A 20,780-nucleotide genomic window follows, 5' to 3' on the forward strand; every position below is an offset into this window, starting at 1 on the left:
AAACATGAGTCGACCCGAATACATTGTTCTTCCCTCTGGAGCTCAAGTCCGTCTGTCTGTACATACCATAATAATATGTATATTTAGTAAGATGCCTACGCGGATGGGAATTGAGTGCACTTATCGAATCCTGAGAGAGAGAGAGAGAGAGAGAGAGTCCGTGCAACATTGTGTCTCGTGCAATATAAATTTTTTCCACTTTCACGGTGGAACATTCATGCCACTTTGCCGCTGATACTTATTTCTTTATTGGGATAGACGGGACATTTCATTACGGTTTGCCTATATAGTTGCCCTCACCATCGTCGACTAGTACCCCAGCTTTTCACTGCACTTGTCTCTCACTGTCTCCTTTGCCCTTCTGTCTCGGTCCCTCTGTCTCACCTCACTGAAATCCAACACTTTTGCTGACAGAATGTCCTGTCTTTCCACTACAACTAGACACTACATATCTGTGTAAGAAACTGACTGTTCCATTATTACATTCCAACTTCGCCGGACCTGTAAATTCGAATCTCACGGTTGAATTTCGCAGGAATATGCCCGTAGAGAAGTATTACCAATGGAACTAGTTGAAAGACTTCTTCCGTCTATTTCTTAAAATTTCTTTTTCTCTCCCTCCTTTCCATTTTATTTCAACGTATTCACCATCCCCAATAAGCAACGGCAGCAGATGCCGGCCCCAAGGATTTTTATCATATCGCCGTGTCAGAACGGTTATCCCTCCACCTCCTTGGGAGGAAAAAACCTCGACGATCTTGAAAATTTTAGTATGAAAAAAGAGGACTCGAAACTTTATCCACTTGACTGCCCTCTTCTCACACTATTTTTATCCATCAGCTTTATTTTTTTCCTCGCTTTAGTTTTCATGACGGCTACGGGGGAGGGAGGAAGTTCATCCTTATTGAGATAAATTATATTTTGATGAAGTCTCTGTGTGTTTCACAGATGTGCCGAGTTTTGCCACGGCGATTGGAAACGTGACGGTGGCCAGTGGCCGTGAAGCCATTTTATCCTGCACGATTAGGAGTCTGGGGAAATACAAGGTGAGTGAAGAAGTTTCTATCGCGCAGTTAACGAAGACGGAGATTAACCCTAGATTGTTGACTCTGTGAGGGAAACACCGGAGCCCGTCAATTTTCATGAATTGCTGGCAATTACTTGGTCGGAGAAATTTCCCAATATTTTCCAAAGCTATTTGGACGAAAACTAAGACAGAGATTTTCATTAAGTTGAGTTTTCTGTTTATAAAAAAGATTTTTTTTTCTTTGAGAGGCAGTTCTGGGGAAAAATGAGGGATTGATGGGATTGAAAAATTGATTTTTGAAACGGTAAAAAGCTCTTTCCCAGAGTAGACCTTTAGCACCGTTTGATCCTTATAATAACTCTATTCCGATTGAAAAATTATCGGGCCATAACTATCATATGAGAAGCCCCGGGAACATAAACGTTCCGGAAGCGATAAAAGTGCAGTGAGGGGATAGGCCTCGAGTGCTCGAAGCGCGGGGTATCTTATAGGAAGGCTTGACGTAGTTTCCAAAGACTGTTAGGGAACGCGATTTCGCGGACAGTTGACTAGTCACTTTTATGAGAGAAAGATTAAATAAATTTTTAGCATGCAAAGAGACAAATATTCTGGAACTGACTTGATTGGTTCCTGGACAGTTATACAAACTGAAATTGATGCCAAATGATCTTTCGGGATTTTTTTTGCGAACCCGGAAAAAACAGAAGCGGGAATAAATATTTTCTCTTGAGCATTCGAAATTCTACGGATCGAAATCGTAATTTTTACGTGACACTCCATAAATATTCGTACGTAGACCAGTGATTTCCGCGAGTATGTAGTGATACATCACAATTATGTCAAACAATGTAATTTTTACGTGATTTACGACACAATGTGTATCCCTCTGTATCTCCTACGCAACGGAATTTTGAAAATTGTGAAGGGCTGTCTCGCAAATAATGACCATTATCCCTTGAAAGAGGAAAGATTATTATGTCCCTTATAATGAATGTCTTCGTTGAGTATCAAATTATCTCTGTAATGAGTGAATTAATGAGAAATGTCAAGAGATATTCCTTCGAGCTCACAAAATTAATATAAAAAAGTCTCTTGACATTTTCTCATTAAATCACTCCGCACTGAAATCATTCTCACCGAATTCAAAGAGATGTGGTAAGTCGCATTCACTTCGCAACTAATTGTACATCAAGATAAAATCGGTCAGTGAGATGAGTAAAATTAAACAGAAGGACTCTATATTCAAGACCACGAAAAGGTCAAGAGCCGTTCCCCCTAACCGATAAAATTCTATACAAAGTAGGTTTCTTTATGGCCTCCCCCCGCACCACTCATCCCCGGGGTAATTGAATAATTAGCAAGACAACTTATATCAACCCTCTTACCACTTGTTGTTCGCGGAATTATGGTCTGAAAGAATCGCCAATTCATTTGTCTCTCTCTTTAATTACATCCCTGCTGAGAAGAGAAGAGTAAAGCACAATTGATCTTTTCAATTCAGCCATCCATTCAACAAGTAAATGTGGTCTAGATATTACGAATTTTCCTCTCACAGCGTAAATAATTTCCATAGTAAAGTGAAAAAGGAAGTAAGTGTATCACACTTGCGACAAATTGTCGGTAAATAGCTGGTAAACGGATGGAAACAGCCAAATGAAAGAAAAATATCTGGCAACTCACACTTTTCTCAGTGAAAAAAATTCCAAGGCAAATTTCGCTGTATATTTTCTCACTGTCCGAAGAGTGACGCGAAAAATAGGATTAATCTTTTGACGGATACAAACAATTCCGTCAGAATTTTTGTCATTTTACGGTTCAGAAAATTGAACATTGAAGTGATTAAAACGCTCTATTCTTACTGTTTCCATTGCGAAACCGAATTGCTCCGACAAACTCGACCATAGAGTGAACGCTTTTCTCTTTTATAATTGTATCATGATCTCTGTTCGTCAAAGATAAGAGCACTCCCTATTTACTATTCACAGATTATTTTTGAAAGAACAACCTCACCGAGGAACAAAGCGAAATTACTCTCCTAACAAATATAAATGATTCTATGATAATTTTTGTGGTTTCACAGTCCAAAAAATTCAACGTTGTGATAATTAATCAGGTCCATTCCCGGCTTTTATATGGCTGAGCTGAATAGCCCTGATTCGTTAATAATCTGTAACCCTCCTTATCAGTGTATCATGTCTACTACCACAGTGAATAGTCTTGGTAAACACACACAGCATGATGAACATTTTCACTTCTCATTATTTTATAACATTTTGTGTCCATCTTATCCTACAATGTCGTGAACAAAGGCAGAAATGAGGACAATCGCCGAATTGAAATGCACAGAGTCGATAGAAGTACATTTTGAAGTGGGGTATAACGAAAGAACAGGTACAGAGTAAAACGGCCAACTGGTTGGAACAAATAAAGAAAAATAAAAACGATAGGGAGAGAGATGAAGAAACTGTAAAGAGAGTAAATGGAAAAACTAGAGAGGTAGTGGGATATGTATCGTTGGAGAATCAGTGATACAGGGATTGGGGTTGGGATGTCACTGTTGATGTATACATCTACCGTAAAGATGCTGGAGAATTCTCAAAGGTATCCAGTGTAAACCTTGAAGAGTCGATTTCTACGTCAAAGGTTATACGCAATCTCCGGGGGCTTCGGTCGCGGACCATAAGTATCGAGGATTGAGCTGCTTTAGAAAGAAGAGATGAAAAGGAGAAATCATAAAGAACGCGGAGTGCAAAGTTAAATCATAAATGAGGTTGCCGGTAAATAAGATTGCGTGTACAGCTGGGGTAAAGTTTGTAAAGGCAAGAAACATCATCTCTATCGCGATTAAAGCTGATGAGGAGCCGTCTGGAATGAAAAGTATTAATATCATTTTACTTTATTGCCACTTCAGAATTACCTTCGAGAGGGATTGGGTCATGATAAGTTGATTATCGTTTAATCCCGAGATTGACTGTTATTAATTCCACGGTTTATAGCGGCTCGGTAGCCCTGTCACGTACGTGAAAAATTATACTTTCAAAATAGATTAGGAAATGTTTGAATTGGTCGGGACTATATATTTTTTAGATGATTTTTTGTGGCGCACTTCCAGTCTCAGAATGTAAAAACAATATTACATTTATAGTCACATGTGGTGATGGTTTATCGACAGAATAATCATCCGTTTTAATACCCAAAGAATTTCCACTCCAATCCAGAGACGGAATTTCTCCCAGAAGCTCTTTGAAAACGAAATATCCTAAATTCCACTTGATGAATCAAGAGAATCCATTCAATTCGTAACCCTGACCTGGTAATCTCATCCAACCCTTTAGGTAGTAACGATTCATTACTAAAATTAAATTTTTCACTCTCCCGTCATGAGTTCGTTCATCGCGGAATTTAATTTGAAACGCATAATTTATCCACTCGCCCTTTAATGAAAACTCTTTTGTCGTCAAATGATTGCAATTAGCCCTGGAAAATCGTTCAATTCCGTCATTATCCGGTGAAAGTTCGTTCATTCATTTCTTAATCTAGTTACCTAACGCAGAGGCGTGAATTGCACCAGCAAAAAAAACAACTTCCGGCTAAAAATAATGAATACGCGAAAACCCGGAGAGAAATTTGAAAAGCCGCATAAAAAACGGATATCCTAACAATTTTTTCACACCAAAAAGTTTCTGGAGGAAAAAATTAATGGAAAAAATTATTTCATCACGCGAAGTCTTCTTTTTTTCATTCTATTCCGGAACATACTTATAACTCCACGCTTGAATAGTTCCATACCTCCAGTGAGCTTTTTCGGGTGCTCCATATTGCATCCCGAAATGCCGAATTGGCGGAAGAGAGAGAAAATCCTATACCGGAGGAAGAAACATCGTTCCTCGGTGCGTTCATTTGGAAAATTTGAATATAGTTATATATACACTATCATCTTGTCCGCTATTACATAAAACTGAGACTCTACTCCACCGAAAAAGCTTTCATTTATTCTGCCTCTGTATTTCGCAATTATGAAAAACCGTTAAATATTTTCGTTTATGTCCGATCCGGCTCAGCGAAAATTCCCCCGGTCCTGTTCGTATTTTATAAAATATTTTTTAGCCCAACATTTCCGTATTATTTTCATATTTTTACACTACCTATAGTTTTTTTCATCCACTCACCACCGGTTTTCTGTTGTCCTTTAACCGGAGATATCGAGCACCCACATGCAACCTCGATGTACATTCTCCAACCCCTGAACTGATAAATTCTTGTGTGCGGTTCACGTACAGTTGGTATGCTGTAAATTAGTTGGACTCCCTCTATAATTCTATCGTGAAATTATTCCATTCAATTTAGTCACTAGGAGAATTAATTTTACAGAGTGAAATGCGCCATCGGGACTTGTACTTTAATTTCAATTATTTGATCTGTTTGCATGCATCGAACACTCGATATTTTCAGGGCCGAAAATCGGTGGAACTTGTGGCCAATGCAGAGCCAACATCACAGCCTACCAATATATTTTTTCGATGTAACCCCTGTCTAGAATGACATGTATGGCTGGGACTATTTTTTACACCACAAGACTGCTCCAACTTTATTGTCTTTTATTGTCTTTCTCCAGTATCAGATCGTAAATATTTCTCTCCAATCACTTACCCCGAAAGCCCTAGAGGAAAAAAACTAACAGTCTACAAAAAAATATATATTGGAACGAGGGAGACTTCACCACCATCGTAATTTTTTTCCCCCTGAGAGTGAAATAATCTGGAAGTAAAGATCAGTTCTTCAGGGGCGAAGAATCTGCAAACATCGAACCCTCCAAAAAATCCGCCCAAGTGTTACTCTAATTAGGCATTCAATAGCGCTTCAATTATATCTCCTCCCATCCCCCCGCCCTTTGACACACTAACTCAATACCCACCCTCTCGGCGTCCCTCGAACATAACCAAATATCCGTCGTCCTGTAAATGACTCCTTGACAGATCCCGCACAAAGCTCTATTGTTCCCAAGCCTTCACCACCCCCTCCCCGTTCATATTGACGGGGTCTTTGCTTGTAATTATCGGGGCGAATAAAAACCACTGTGCAAACAAATGAACAGATAATAGTCGTGCGCGAATAACGCCTCGTGGAGCAGCGTCACTAAAAAAACGCTACAGTTGTCAATACCCACTGGAAACAACACCCGTAGACCAAAAAAAAATGTGGACAAAAAATTTGAAAATAAAATGAACATCCGCCAGCGTTATCCAACATATGCCCGATTCTTGCGTCGCGGTATATGGTTGAAAAAAAAAAAATACACCCTTTTTCCAACTCTGCACATCGTGATTTCCAACTCGAGAGTAAAAATCGTGACGCTCACTTCCATTAAGCATCGATGGGCGATGAGAAATTTTTCGGGTAAAATATTGAAGTGAAATTCAACGAGATGGCGAACGACTGGGCGGATTGCAGGGGCTGGTTAGGGTGGAAGGGCGATGAGGGGTGGGAAAGGGAATGATATGGAAAAGGAATGTTTCCCCGAGGGGCTCCAAGCGCTATCATATATACCTTACCTCGGGGGCTTATTCAGACAAATCGGTGATTGCAGTTGGAGAAGGGGCCCGAGTGAAAAGGGGTAGCAGTCGGTTGTGCTACCCAACGACGATGGACTCCTCTGTTGGCTAGACGAAAAGGGACAAGGAGGAAAACTAACGGTTCCACTGGATGGTGGCTGGTATGCTCGAGTGCCAAGGAAGAACGGTAGAAACCCCAATGTTGAGAACAGTGGGGTAGTTTCAACTTCAGATAGGGAAAACGCCAGTGGATAAAGAGAGGGAAATGGAATGGGACGAGGGTAAAAGGGGCTGGTGGAGAAAGGGGGAGGGAGAGGTGAGGAGTGCTGTATAACTGTGGGATTTTCAGTGGGATGTGGGTGCAAGAGAGAGAAGAGTGATTGTTTCCATGATTACACTGGAAAACGGAAGTTGAAAAAGGACGGGATGACAGGAAAATGGTGGATGGGGTAGGATACAGGAGGGGGAGGGTGTGTGAGAATGGGTGAGAGCAATCTCTTAGTGCTAACGTGGATTCGTGGGACTCTGGGACTCTTGAAAATATCACACCGATGGGTTAGATATAAGCCACGAGGGAATCGTCTGGTTTTATTTCAATTTTGCACTTTTTTTTTTCACGTAATTCCCGGCATGTCTTCATTCGCTTTCATTGATAATGTGTGTCACACGTCGAAGTGACTCAGTTCGATTGAATATAGCGGGGGAAAAAATGAATTTTTTCACGTCTAGATAAATAATATTCAAACAGAGATGGAGAACCGATTGAAATTCATTCCAGGAAGTCCCCTCACCTTTTCAATTATCAATTGAATTCTCTTTTCATATAATTACCATTGGCATTTCCTTCATTTCCTGACGATATTAAATCTCTGTACAGCGACAGCAATATGGAATAGGAGGAATTCACTTTTTCCCCGGGAGGAAAACATTTTTCCGAGTGAATCCCACGTCTTTCATCTTCCACTCAATAATTTCGGTTTTCCACTCCTCAAGAGATATCTTTCTGGTCATCCTGAGGGGTTTTACAGCCTTTGGGATACAAATGTCCTCGGTTGGATCTCTAATCGCTCACGTTCACAGCGTCCCATATTTCATGTGAAGAGAAAGACCAAAGGACCGATGGGGGTTGAATGGTGAAGAGCTAGAACGATGAGATAAAAAAAAAAAATATGAGAGAATAGAGAGGGAAAAAATTGTCGGTAGCCACATCAAAGGCAACAAATGAACGACACTGCGGCTCAGGAAAAAGGCATAATTCTGCAAAGTGATCGTCACCCGGCACTCGTATATTTCTCCTTTCCGTCTTTCGAGCGAATGAAAAGCTCCTCACCCGTCAAATCTAGATACTGTACATATATAGATATTGATACACCGATATCTCTCATTCTCATATAACCGAGGAAATAGTCTCGGTGATATTGGAAAACGTTGTAAGCATACCGATCCGCTTATTGTCCCTGAGATACTGCCACACTGAAAACACCTATATTGTGTTTGCTTGGTAGACTATAGTACCTCCTGCGTTCCACACCCATTCTCCCATCTGATTCTTTATCTCCTTCCAAATAACAGAAACACATAATTCACAATTCAAAACAATGGCGTATGAGGATGAAAAGAATGAGGGTAAAATTCAAACGGAAGGAAGAAGGGAGAAATAGTTTGAAAGGATATATTGAAAATGTACGAGTAATATTGAAAATTTAATCCCATTGATTATTGGAGATGGCCCTAAAAATAGACATCCCTCCCTTGGACGTCTTCACACTTGGTCCACTTCGAAAGAGGTGGAAAAAATATCTTCTGCATCTTGTAGGGTCTTTTTACAATCACAAACACCTTACAAACAATGGGTATATATCTCGAGTTATATTAAATTTTCATTATTCGTATATTAAGAATGATCTGTGATGGGAAATGCAGGGTAAATATGATGATGGCAGAAAAAAGGATCCGGAATGCATAAGAGATATATTCCAGACCTCTGCAAACATTACTCCCATGATTTCTCGAGGCTCTTCCGGATCTAGTTCCGGTTGCTGGTTTGATAATATCCCAGTACGGCCACATGTATGTGAACATATCAGCAAGAACTCCAGGTAGTTCACGAAGTGTTTGCAACTGAAATTACAGTGTCGCAAGATCATCGACGAAAGTTTTTCGATAAAAATATATTCGATTTATATACCACCAGATATATAAATAAATTAGAAATGTTGGAACTTTGAAGAGAACTTTCAAATGCTCTACTTCCCCCGAATGTATATGTACACAGACAAAAAGTTGGGGCCGAATTAGCGAACAAGTCGAGTAATCCTGGAGAGAACTCGATGTTCTGGACTTTTTTTCACTTGGCCCGGGGAAATTTGCTGAAGGTGGAGGGTAGTGTTGCCCAAAACTATGAAATTTCTACTCAATTTTATTGCAAATCATCCCAGTAAATCTGGATGGTAAAAGTTGAGTTTTCAAGAAAAAATATATCGTAGAGTTGTGGCAAAATTTCCCGTCCAGGAAGTATTTTTTCATTTTGTTGTTGAATTACTTTCGGAAAACAATAAAATGTTCCCCAATCCTCTGAGTAATTTTTACCCAATTTTCAGTCTCCGTAACACCCCCTTTTATTACCTCCAAAAGTCTAATGAATGAGTTTTACGGCGCTCTCGCAGGTAAAAGTTACCCCTTCATCCTTTCATTTTCAGGACCGTTCCTTACCCACATCAGAACAACGCCACTCTCCACCTACGTCTCAACAACTAATCCAAACACCCATCACCACCAAGTGATTCACATATTGTTTATTCTCCATTTCACCGGACTCCTAAATCTCTCCGGATAAAAAAAATGAACCTCACTCCTCCCAATACGTGTGTCAGCTGTCCAACCCCATCAGCCACCCCAGAGCTACGATAAAAAATGTCGGAGAGTGAGAATACACTGAGAGTGCGTTTATTCCACATGATGGAAAATAAGCGGATGGAGGTAAACTCCATGTGAATTTGTGGCCAGTACTTTCGGGTATTTATGTACAACCGTTACCTCCTCCCCATTCCTACCCCACCAGTACGTGTCGCCCTGAGTCTTGAATTCGACTACTAAGGAGGGATGAAACCACCACAACCAGCATCCTGTTGCCCCAAGCATTTCCGTCCTTAAGACTTGGCAAGTCTTCCCTCTCACGACAGTATCCGGGCATCGGTTGGAGGGAAAAGAGAGAATTCCCACCGCTGTTTGCTTTTGGTATATAGGAAGTTGAAGTTCCCTCTCTTCCTCTCGCTCTTTTTCAACGGTTTCTTTTCCATGTCTTTTGCCACTGGCTCAAGATCTTGAGGAGACTCTTAACCCAGCAGAGAAAAATCCCGGAACTGTATTGATTCCCCCCCTTTCCAACACTGTACCAACTCTCCCTTAAAAAAAACTCCTTTCTCCTTACTCTCGTGCTACCTTCAATGGCTGCGGATATAGAATAATAACGTCTACCAAACGACATTTGTCAAGGACTCCTCGACAACTTCTTCGGCGCACTATACCCGGCATTTCCCTCAATATCCCATATGTCCCATTCAAACATAAGCTTACATTGTGTAGACATGGAGTTTAGACGTGTTCTACTGCATTCGAGGGCGGTTCTTGGGGGGGATGTTGTCGGGAGTTAACGGTGGGTGGGTTAACCAGGGGTTCAGGGAGGGAGAGAGTGAAAGGTAGAGAGGGGCTACGCAATTCCACATCCCCACTGTGCATAGCTCGGACAATGGGCCTACAGACTGCACTAGCAAACAACGAAATACTCCGGTGGGGATTATCAATGGTTTGTAATTATCCAACGTGAAATTAATGCATGCAATTATGAGTCGTGGATTAAACAAACGCTGGGCTCCACACGTGGGCTATCAATTCGGTTTTTGTTGCACGTGAGGTTTTTTCGGGCTCTTTGGAGGGTGACAATTGGGAGGGTGAGTTATTTTCTGGGGATTTTTTTTTCCGGAAAGGGGGAGGATTGGGGTAATCCGGCTTCGGGAGTGGAGGAGCTGATGGGGATGCAGGGAGGAAAATTAACAGGGGGTTATTAAGGAGGCTTTTATCGCTTATTTCAGAATTTTGGGGGACTGAAAAATACAGGGGTTTTGGAGATTAAGGTAAAAGAATGGCTGCAGTTATGTTGGATGAGCTTGACTTTTTGAGCTTTTTTGAAGTACGGGGAATGGACAAATTTTGGTTGATGTGGCACTTACGCTCTCGGGAAATTATTGCACTAGGGATGTACGGAAATTTTGAAAGCATTTGGGGATTGTAGAGCACAAATTTTGAGGGGTAAATTAACTGTCAATCTAATTTTAAAAATATGCTCCCAAAGATTTCGGCGTTACCCTACGTTCACAGATATTCCTCGAAAACTCAGCTAAAGGCTAAGTTACTTTTATCGCCTGACTACGAAGGCGGTAGATGAAGTGAGAATTCCCAGGAAAATGCCATCGTTTCATCAAGCCAAACGTTTTAAGAAGCAGAGAAAAATTCGAAGCTAGTAATTGGGGATAAACCCGGTGAGCGGCATTGCTCAGCGAACGATGCAGACGCTCCCTCCCCTAATCCTCCTATTTCCGTTGTATGAATTCACCTGTGTTTCAGTTTTTTTCCCACAGTTGTTAACCAACCAGAAATGAATAAAGATAGTGGTCATTGTGCTCACATGTGGGATTACACTGGAAGTGCAGTCATTTTCCATTTTTTTCTCTGGAGGGGACTTGACCAAATTGGGTCAATCTGGCTTTGAGAGCTGATGAGTTGATGGAAGGCTTTGCACCGAGAAAAAAAGTTGGGAAAAAAATTCTAAAACAATGGAGGTAATGGACAACTGAAATGCGTTACGAATATTTAAAATAAGAAAATGTTTAAACCAGGGCCTGACCGGCTCAGTGAAAAACCCTTTTAAAAAGATAAAGTCTTCACCGAAAAAAATTATTTTTTGGGAGAAATAATTTTCCTCTCAATGTATGAAGTCAGGAAAGAAAATATAATACAAAATATGGATCTTGCCTCTTGTAGCTAATTTATCCCTGATGAAGAGACGAGTTTGATAGCTGTTGTAGTAAAGAAGTCCCTACGAGACAGCTCAAGCTCGGCACCGAATCAGCAAATTTTCATTTTGTTAATTTTTCATTCCCCTTCTTCTCCGTCGACGCTCCTCTCTGTGTCGAAAAACTCAACGGAGCGTTATTAAGAATATTACGGTGGAATAGGAAGGTATTTGAAAAGTTCAGAGAACGGAATAAAACCGCTTTACCACATTATTTAATCCACTCAGTAACCGGAGGTAAAGCAAAAAACTGAACTTCACACAATAATAAGCGCAATAAATTGTAGAGGTGCTACTTGAAGACGAGCTTGAGTGGAGCATCGATGAAATTATCGATGCCTCGTTTAAGCTCATTTATACCTAACAACTTTCGAACAGTGTAGTGTGCCCGACGGGAGTAGAATTATTTTACTTGGTATTTCGTTACTTAATATTATGCACCCGGTGGTCTTTAAATGCGTTGAATAATTCCCCGAAAATCCTATTTAATGACTAGCGCTTGGAAATCCGACAATCACATCCTATCCGATGTTGCCCCGATTAATTTCATATCTCATGTTATACAAAATTGCCAGGTCTGATGCCAAGTCAATCAAAAAATAATTTTCCGTTTTTTCATGAAAATAAGAGAAATTGGAGTAATCCGAGTGTTGGAACAAATTAATGAGGAGAAAAGAAATGAACAAAGGATTATTACCAAACTTTTCACGGATTACTCTGAAACTCTGGAGAGATTGAAAAAAATCGGTGAATTCTGAAATAAGCGGGAGTAATTCCATTAGTAATTTATTTCTCAATGGCAGATAAAATTCGGTTTTACGTTGAGGATTGCAAGATAAAGCGAACATCAATGCAGTTTAGCTGAATGCAGGTCTGATTTCAACGCAGCGATCTTCTGTGAATTGAGCGAGTCTGCATGATGATGGCCAGTGTGTGATATTTGAGTCTCTTTTATCCCAATGTCCACTAACTATCCGAAATCATCGATGTGGATCACCGCGCCACAGCCAATCAAAAGGTCGTGATTGAACATGTGTAGGATTAAAAGCTTTTAATTGGCAGGTGCAGCGATGTGCATCAGAATCTATCTATGGTTACGTAGTGTCGGGGTGAAACCAAATCTACACAAAAATCTTATGAGCGTGAACGAAACCGTAGCTTTTTATTTGCCATAATAATCCTACAACGAAAAAGCATCGCCTTATTCCTCTCTAATCACTCATAATTCAATTAGTTTTCTAGTCAGAAAATCCTCTCAAATAAGACAAAATTAAAAAATATTTTTGCGAGTTTGCAAATTGACATACGTTCGCGGTGGTTGGAGGGGCGGTTTCGTCAGAAATTGGACACGAGTATGGGTGGATCGACCCAAATTGGGTGATGGCCTTAGGTATACCACCGTGAATATGCATCACAAACTCGTGGTAATATTCTGCCTGGATGCAAATCAAGTTTCGCTCACTCTGAAAGCGCAAACAGAAGCTCATGCTATCTCACACTCTCCCCCCCCCCCCGCCCACCTTCTCTCATCACATACACTTTCCTCGAGCAGATATAAATTAACCCCTGAGTATCACTCAAACTATGTTTGAGTTGCTTTAGGACTTGTTAGTGTACGAAAAGTTGAGGAATAATCTGGTAATTTTATTTTCAGGTTGCATGGCTCCGAAATGAGGATCAGATGATCCTATCAATGGGCACAAGATCCATAACAAATTCCCAAAAATTCTCGGTATCACTGGAGAATATAAGGACTAAGACGAATTTAACGACTGGAAGAAACGAGGACGAGGCAACGTGGAAATTGCATATAAGAACTGTTAAGGAACAGGATCGTGGATGCTACATGTGTCAAGTTAACACAAAACCCATGCTGAACCAACTGGGTTGCGTTGATGTTCTGGGTATGCCTAATTGCTCGGTTTACCACACATTCTGTTGTTTCAAGCCAATGTCATTCCATTGCCCCACTATGTGGTGATGGGTTGGACCATTGCAATTACAATTAGCACATTACTGTTACATTACGTACATAGATTGCATTCACTTTGTTACGTATCCCTCAATAGTTAATTTGAAGGACTGAGCGTTGATGGCTGAAGTTTATTGCTATTGGCGAGATTAATTTCACCGGTGGGATGATTATGAGGGGATTAGTTTTATGGCTTCGAAGGATTTCTGGGGGAATGAAAGTAATTGGAGGGCTGAGTAATTGTGATGTTTCATTGGAATTTTCATTGGGTGGCACCTGGAGGGCTGCAGTGGTGCCAATTTCCAAAATTATATTTAGTTTAAGAATAATTTGAAAAATACAGGGCCATTCTGTTGCATTATTCCCCCATTATCCCATTAATAATTCATCCATTCCAAACGAGTGATGTGTTTGCCGAAAATAAATTTTATTCAATTATAATACTCATTATCGGAATATTAGGGGGAAGCTGAGGTGAAATGAATCTTAATATATTCTATTACACTGCGCGTGAAAATCCTCCATCAATTATTGTCACATCTAATTCGGATATGAATAAAGTTTCCATTAAACATAGGAGAAGACTTTGACGATGTTTTTAGGCCCAAGTGACAATCAATCATCTCAAATCTATTCACTAACGAGGATATTTCGTTATGTATCACCCTGCGTCTGAGCCCCTCGAGTGATAAAACCGCTTGACATTTTCATTTTGGGAGAGATGATTGATTTGTTGAAATGTAAACGTTAGTTTATTTATTCATTTATAAATATCCCCCGAAAATATAACACTACTTAAAAGGGCCTTATCGCGTTCTATCACAACGTAATAACATTTCGCATATCGGAAGCATAAAAGGATCTTAATTGAACCCCGATTCATTACACGAATCTCACGGCCTTGAGTACTGCTCTATGACAAACGATATTTGTTGAAACATCCGGCACTTAACTCGTGTTAATAACTTTAAAATCGTAATTAAGTCAATCCTCTGCTTAATGCAGCATTAGTATGCACAGAATGCCTGCAGGTTTGAGGGGATAGAATGACAAAATTCCATCAATTATGAGGATCGCCCACAAATACTCAATTTAGAAACTTAGCGCTGATGAGTACGTGTCTCTGCCATATGGGCGAACAACCCCTTTTAGCTGTGTTAATTACTATCTAAAACCGTAATATCAACACGATATGAAACCAAAAGCCGTGAGATCACATATACTCGATAGTTACCAAGTGTACCAAATGGTTCGATAAACTCATCGTCTAACTCTCTCGCCCTCCCTTTTCAGGTATCCTCTTGCATTTCACCATCTATTTCCCCGATAGACTGAGTTAAACCGATACGGAAATCAATATTAACGATTTCATTCGCAGTTGCACCTGATATCCTAACTTCGGGGACATCAGAGAGCGAGGTAATCGTCAAAGAGGGTGAGAATGCTACATTGGAGTGCAAAGCGTCAGGTAGACCAAAGCCAACCATAGCGTGGAAGAAGGAGAAGGATAGTTTATTAGTGAGAAAAAATCGTGATCAATTCACTAAAGGTAATTGCTACTCTATATTCATGCTGGTAGGATTTTTTACTGTTGGGAAATCAGTTGACACTTGTTATTTTACGATTCCATCATTCGACACTGGCTATTCCTAGAAATTGATCATGAAATTTTAATTCTTTGCGGAAATTGAAGAAAATTGAATTTTTCATATTCAATGAAGATGAAAATGTCAATGATCATTGAAATTTCTTTATTAAAAATTGATTAATCGAATGTTGCATCAGTAGCGAAAAATGATTTTTAATGTAATTATGTAGGGTATTTCATTTCCAGTTGAAATTGTATGGTAAATTTTAAATCGTCAGATAAATGTTTATGAAAATTCCCATTGTAACTGGAGTATTTAAATTAAACGGATAAATCGAAGTGAAATTCGATACCATCTCAATTTTTCCATTTCCATATTTGCCATTATTGTCCCAGAGGCATAATAATATTTGCATGAACAATTTTCATATTTAAACGGTGACATTCGTCCGGAAGAAATTAACAGCTGGAAAATAAAAACCCTCAGGCGCACTTTGCATTCGATGTTAATTTGATGGGAATTTTTTTTTTATATACAGCTGACAGTTATTAATATTCAATTTCTCACATGAGATTGGTTCCGAGAGGACGTTGACTGTGGAGTTCAAGGTTCGATATAAGCGTAAATGATGACGTTAATTATAACTGTTCAATCTTTTAAGCGAATAGGCAAATCGTACGAAACACCAGACAATTAAATTTTTTCATCCGTATCTGTATGATTGTTTTTTTTTGGCATGTGAAATGGATATTTACATTGACAACTTCGCCATGCAAACAATAGTATTCATCCATAAAAAATTAACAGTTCAAAAAACAAAAGCCCTGCGGCAGCTTTTTATATCCAGTCAGACGTGTTGGGAATTTTTCCGAAGCAACGAAAAGTTAATACTCCATTTTATTGTGTTTGATTGAAACGGCATTGATCTATCAAGTGGATATCTCAACAGTAATTAATATTTAGGTTAAAAAGCTTGATATCCAAACATTTGCCTCTACCCTAAATCTCCCCAAATAAAATAATTAAAAGCCCCAAGGCAACTGCCCATGTTCGCTGTAATTAGTTGAGAATTTTCTAGAATTCGACGGAAGTTACCAGCTTTCAGTTTGATTGCTTGTAATTGGCTTTGGAATTCCAATATACACTGTAGATTGTCTAAATAGAGTTATAGACAATGAACATTGATAAGTACGTCAAAGATAACTCAATTAATTAGATAACTGAGCGGATAAATCGATCTTTCCACCAAATTAAAATTTTACCGCTCATGAGAAGACAAACTGATTGATTAATTTACAAGCAATCAGTTAATTCAAATACTGTACCAATTGACTCAGCCATATCAACAATTTGTTCTGCATAGAGCCCAACATTTCAACGATAATCCGCTTCTTCTTTACATTATGGTAACATCAACAGCGTATGCACACTAATTTTGTAATCCAAACAGTTTTACCGATGGTAAAAAATCACACAATCAGATAATGAAGTCCCTTCCTGTCCTGCAAATGAAACTGTCCAGATCCGTAGGTAATTTAAAAAATCATCAACCCTCATTCACTGGGAGCCACCCTTAAAAGCTCCCAAAGTTTCAAATTGAATATAACGCAGAGTTTAATCTTGGTTTCCATATAGGGGCTATTTATAATCGAGTTTGGTGAAATGTTCATATGTGAGTTAGCACAGGGAAGCCCAGGCACTTCTTCCGGATCTATAACTAATGAAACACTCATAGGGATGGTATGAATTACAGTGAAGACGTTTGCGGGTGAGCGGCTCGAATTAATCAGGGTAGACAGAAAGCAAATGGGGGCCTATCTTTGTATTGCAACGAATGATGTGCCTCCGGGTGTCAGCAAACGAGTTTATTTGAGAGTACACTGTGAGTATTTGAATACGTATGAGGGAGTATAACATGCTTCCAATTGACTATTGATCCTACTGTCGAGTTACCCACTCAACAAATGTGACACCAAATTCATGAAAAATCATTAACATTTAATTGTTGTTTGTCTGAATAACGAGAAGTTTCACCAACGGCGAAAGTTAAAAATGAACTTGTTGGCTCACCCCTGGGCACCGATGTGTCACTCATATGTGAAATTGAGTCCTTCCCAAGGACGATAAATATGTGGCAGCGAGGGAAGCAGGTCGTGTCAATAAGCAGTGGGTATGTATCACAATGACAGAAATCAAAATGTCACAGACTGACCTTTATCTCTCCCGCCCCTCCACCCCTAAAACCTTCCCACCTCGTCCATCCCTTGAGTGCAGTCGGTACGTCCGTTTGTTTGAAATCAATTTCCTATCACACGGGAATTGAAATTACGGCGGAACCAGCCAATCTTCCCTCACACCCCCTCGGCCCACCTCGTAAATTATACTTGATGCATAAATCTCATATCTATAATGCAAACGGATACGATGTCAAGTGAGGGTGACAGGGTTGGAGGGGGCTTGAATTCGTAATTTATTGTTGACTAATTCGTTATGCTAATTTCCCTAGCGGTAGATTCGTGAGTAATGAGACGGTGAATGAAAAAGAGGAGTGGAAGACAACCATTGAACTCAAGATAATGCAACTTCAGGCCGAGGATTTGGATGAGTACAAGTGCATTGCAACATCTGTCATTGGTGAAGCTCAAGCAACTCTACGATTATACAGTGAGATATTTTCGATTTTTTATTTCTTTAAGGCTAAACTCCACCCTTCCAGCCAGAGTTCACGCCCTTTTTTATTTTTCTGGCAAATTTCGGATGGGATAGACGTGAGAAAACCCAACGTTCTTGCCTTTTGTCATTATTTAATGACTCCCGAAGTTTCAAAGTGGTGCGAGAAAAAAACTTATGGTTTTTCGCATCAATGGAATCGATAATTCGCGAAAAAAATTCGAAAAAACCGGACGTTTGATTAAAAGGGTATCCACCATCCTTAATTTTCTTACGGTGTGAGGGTACCTCCGTTATTTCAATTCATACGGATGTCACGAGAAGAATTGAATGGGGGAAAAAATTTGAGAGGAGGGGAATAAGAAAAATGGGTGGCAGAGGGGAATGGTGAGATGAAGAAGAGAAAAAAAATACACGTGGAGGAGAATAAGATCGTTTATCATTGCAGAGATTGAAGGTGTGACTCAGTCAACACGTGCGACTTTTACCAGTGGGAGGAGATTCAATGGGGGAAATTCATCATGGAGGACAACGCCAAAAGTTTCGTACAGCAGAACAAGTACACCGATGGTACAAAGGAGTACTGTTACATTCACTCATGGAAAAAGGAAATTCATTACAACAACAACACCGGACTCACGTGTACCTCTCACTAAAGATCACAATGCCTTTAAACATAATGAAATCTTTGATGGAAGTCCTGGGACGATAGCCAACTGCAACTTTATTATCGTAGTAATTGCACTTCTTCTGTTATCATTTTGATATCAGTTCTGAGATAATTATTTTTTCCTCACCATTCCTTCAATTATCCAGCCGCTTTTTAATTAAATTCCTCTGCTCTTTATCTTTCATTATTTTTTAGTTTCATTTTACTTCAGATATTTTCATATTTCATCAGTTTATCTTATGATGAATGTGGATGACGTATATTCACCCCATGGCCGACCTTTGAGTTTATAATATTCAAGAGTAAGGTGTTCCATTTACATACCTCTCCTTTTATCCTGTTTCATCTTTTTTTCGTGGTCATAAACACATCTTGAAAAAAAAATATATTGCCCCAGGGATTCATCATTCTGTAAAATTATACGCATTTTTTCTTCATGAAAAACTTATGATAATACGCGAATGAAGGATGAATATTTTTCATTAGCACTGTCGAATGTCTTAACTTAAATGAGGACATATCCGAAGTTGAGATGATTATATTTTTTTGAAACTACAAATTCTCGATAATTAAAAATCCTAAACTAAGACGAGAGGTAAATAAATTGAAGGATTCGCAAAGTAAATTGTAACAGTGACGTTTTCTAGTTATAAAATTATAGATACTGAACGTAATGGAGGATACGATTTGAGAGGGACACGAGTGTCGTGAATTGAATATGAATTTCATAATCAAATATGAGACAAATAATTAGTGTAATGACTTTAACGCATAAGATACATCACATAGGATAACGAGTTTTATGAGATTGGGGCATGAGCACTCTGAGAATATCATATTTCTCGTCGTTTAAAAAGAAGTCATATCTGTAGTGCGTGTACCGCTGTATTAAATGTTTTCAAGTGATTACTTAAACGATAATTCGCTACTGAATTTTTGTTTTTAATGAATGAAAAGTCGACAAAAATGTCAGACGAAAAAAACGCCCTATGCTTTGCCATTTGACGATAGTTGGGCAGTTTTACAACTTGTTTTGTACAGTTTAAAGATAATTATATTTATTTCAGATCTCAACAACGAAGTTTATGTACGATTCTACCAACTGTTACTCATTGATTTGTAAATATCAATAAAGACATATCTTCATTTATGACCATATCAGTTATACTGCTTCTCAAGGTATAGGGCCTCGTAGTTAATTAATAATTTGTATGATGGGAAGAAGGGATGTATGATCAGTGTAACTATCGGATGAATTAGCTATATTATCGAACGATGCTCAATACACTGATAAATATAGTACCTATGGATATGAGATGAGTAAATAAAAGTTCTGTTGTTTATAGTAAAAAAAGGAATTATATATATTCTAAGATACACATGTAAGGGTGAGAGAAATGTGCTCAAGTTGAATACATACTAGCTTTGCAGACGTAACGTGTTGACAAATAAAGTGAAAATACGTATGTACGTAATAATTTCCCTTTGTTCGGTTTGCTTATTACGTTCTGTTAGTTATTAATGGCTATTAAAATTGTCCATTCCCCTCAAAACCATAGGTTTTTTATTTTACTGAGTTTCAATCGTGCCTTCACGATTCGCATGTCAAATCTAGGACCAGAATAAGATGCTGAAGGCCATGAAGAGACAACCTACAGCAACATATGGACTTTTTCGCTCACCAATCCTCGCACACTTCCAGAATATTCCGCCCATCCTGAAAATAGAAATTTTGTTGCTTTCAATGCTGAAATAAAATTTAATCTGGTGGCTTCAAATAAAGAAATAAATTTGTCAGTTTCATTACCCGACTTTTTTCCTGTCCAATAAACTTGGCACTGCTGATCGTATGTAGGCACATGTGCATATCAGGAGTAAGATGACAGTCATCAGACTTTGGAAGTTGAATAACGCTGACTATTGATAAAAACATAAAAACATTGATGATTGATTAGGTATTCATAAATAGTCAAAGGTTATGGCTTTATTTCTAGTCATCTATTAACCGAAACTAAGGTTAATAGTATCAGAGATGTGAGGAGTATTCACTGTATTTACCATGTTGGTGAAGTTCAGTTATCAATTTAATCTGTGCAATTTACATTTGTTCAACACAAACTGTTCGCAATAACCTCCGGATCATTTCTGCGTCAGCTTGTCATGCTGGCACTCACTGGTGTTTATACCAACTGAGTAATGTTATCGAAAGGCGTCGTATGGGGCTCTGCA

The 20,780-nt window shown here is 39.1% G+C and overlaps 2 protein-coding genes across 5 annotated transcripts in view; one reads left to right on the top strand and one right to left on the bottom strand.

The window, feature by feature from the left end:
* LOC135164291 (lachesin-like) overlaps window positions 1–19,707 on the top strand; it is a 50,815-nt gene extending 31,108 nt beyond the window's left edge. For 3 of the 4 annotated variants that reach the window (XM_064124508.1, XM_064124510.1, XM_064124507.1), the window contains 7 exons: window positions 949–1,046; window positions 13,305–13,554; window positions 15,001–15,171; window positions 16,965–17,093; window positions 17,240–17,381; window positions 17,718–17,875; window positions 18,330–19,707. In XM_064124508.1, the coding sequence (XP_063980578.1) occupies window positions 949–1,046; window positions 13,305–13,554; window positions 15,001–15,171; window positions 16,965–17,093; window positions 17,240–17,381; window positions 17,718–17,875; window positions 18,330–18,646 (1,265 nt within the window). In that variant the 3' untranslated portion in view covers window positions 18,647–19,707. The remainder of the gene's footprint in view (window positions 1–948; window positions 1,047–13,304; window positions 13,555–15,000; window positions 15,172–16,964; window positions 17,094–17,239; window positions 17,382–17,717; window positions 17,876–18,329) is intronic. The other variant, XM_064124509.1, reaches the window with a different exon arrangement.
* Window positions 19,708–19,882: 175 nt separating this feature from the next.
* Window positions 19,883–20,759, bottom strand: LOC135164304 (protein kish-A). The gene is made up of 3 exons (XM_064124532.1): window positions 20,610–20,759; window positions 20,359–20,468; window positions 19,883–20,268 (listed from the first exon to the last, which is right to left on the bottom strand). Exons 1-3 carry the CDS (start codon window positions 20,610–20,612, stop codon window positions 20,163–20,165), a joined length of 219 nt encoding a protein of 72 aa, XP_063980602.1. The 5' UTR covers window positions 20,613–20,759; the 3' UTR covers window positions 19,883–20,162.
* Between the last annotated feature and the right edge of the window lie 21 nt (window positions 20,760–20,780).

Source organism: Diachasmimorpha longicaudata, chromosome 7 (genome assembly GCF_034640455.1).
Source record: "Diachasmimorpha longicaudata isolate KC_UGA_2023 chromosome 7, iyDiaLong2, whole genome shotgun sequence".
Classification (NCBI taxonomy): domain Eukaryota; kingdom Metazoa; phylum Arthropoda; class Insecta; order Hymenoptera; family Braconidae; genus Diachasmimorpha; species Diachasmimorpha longicaudata.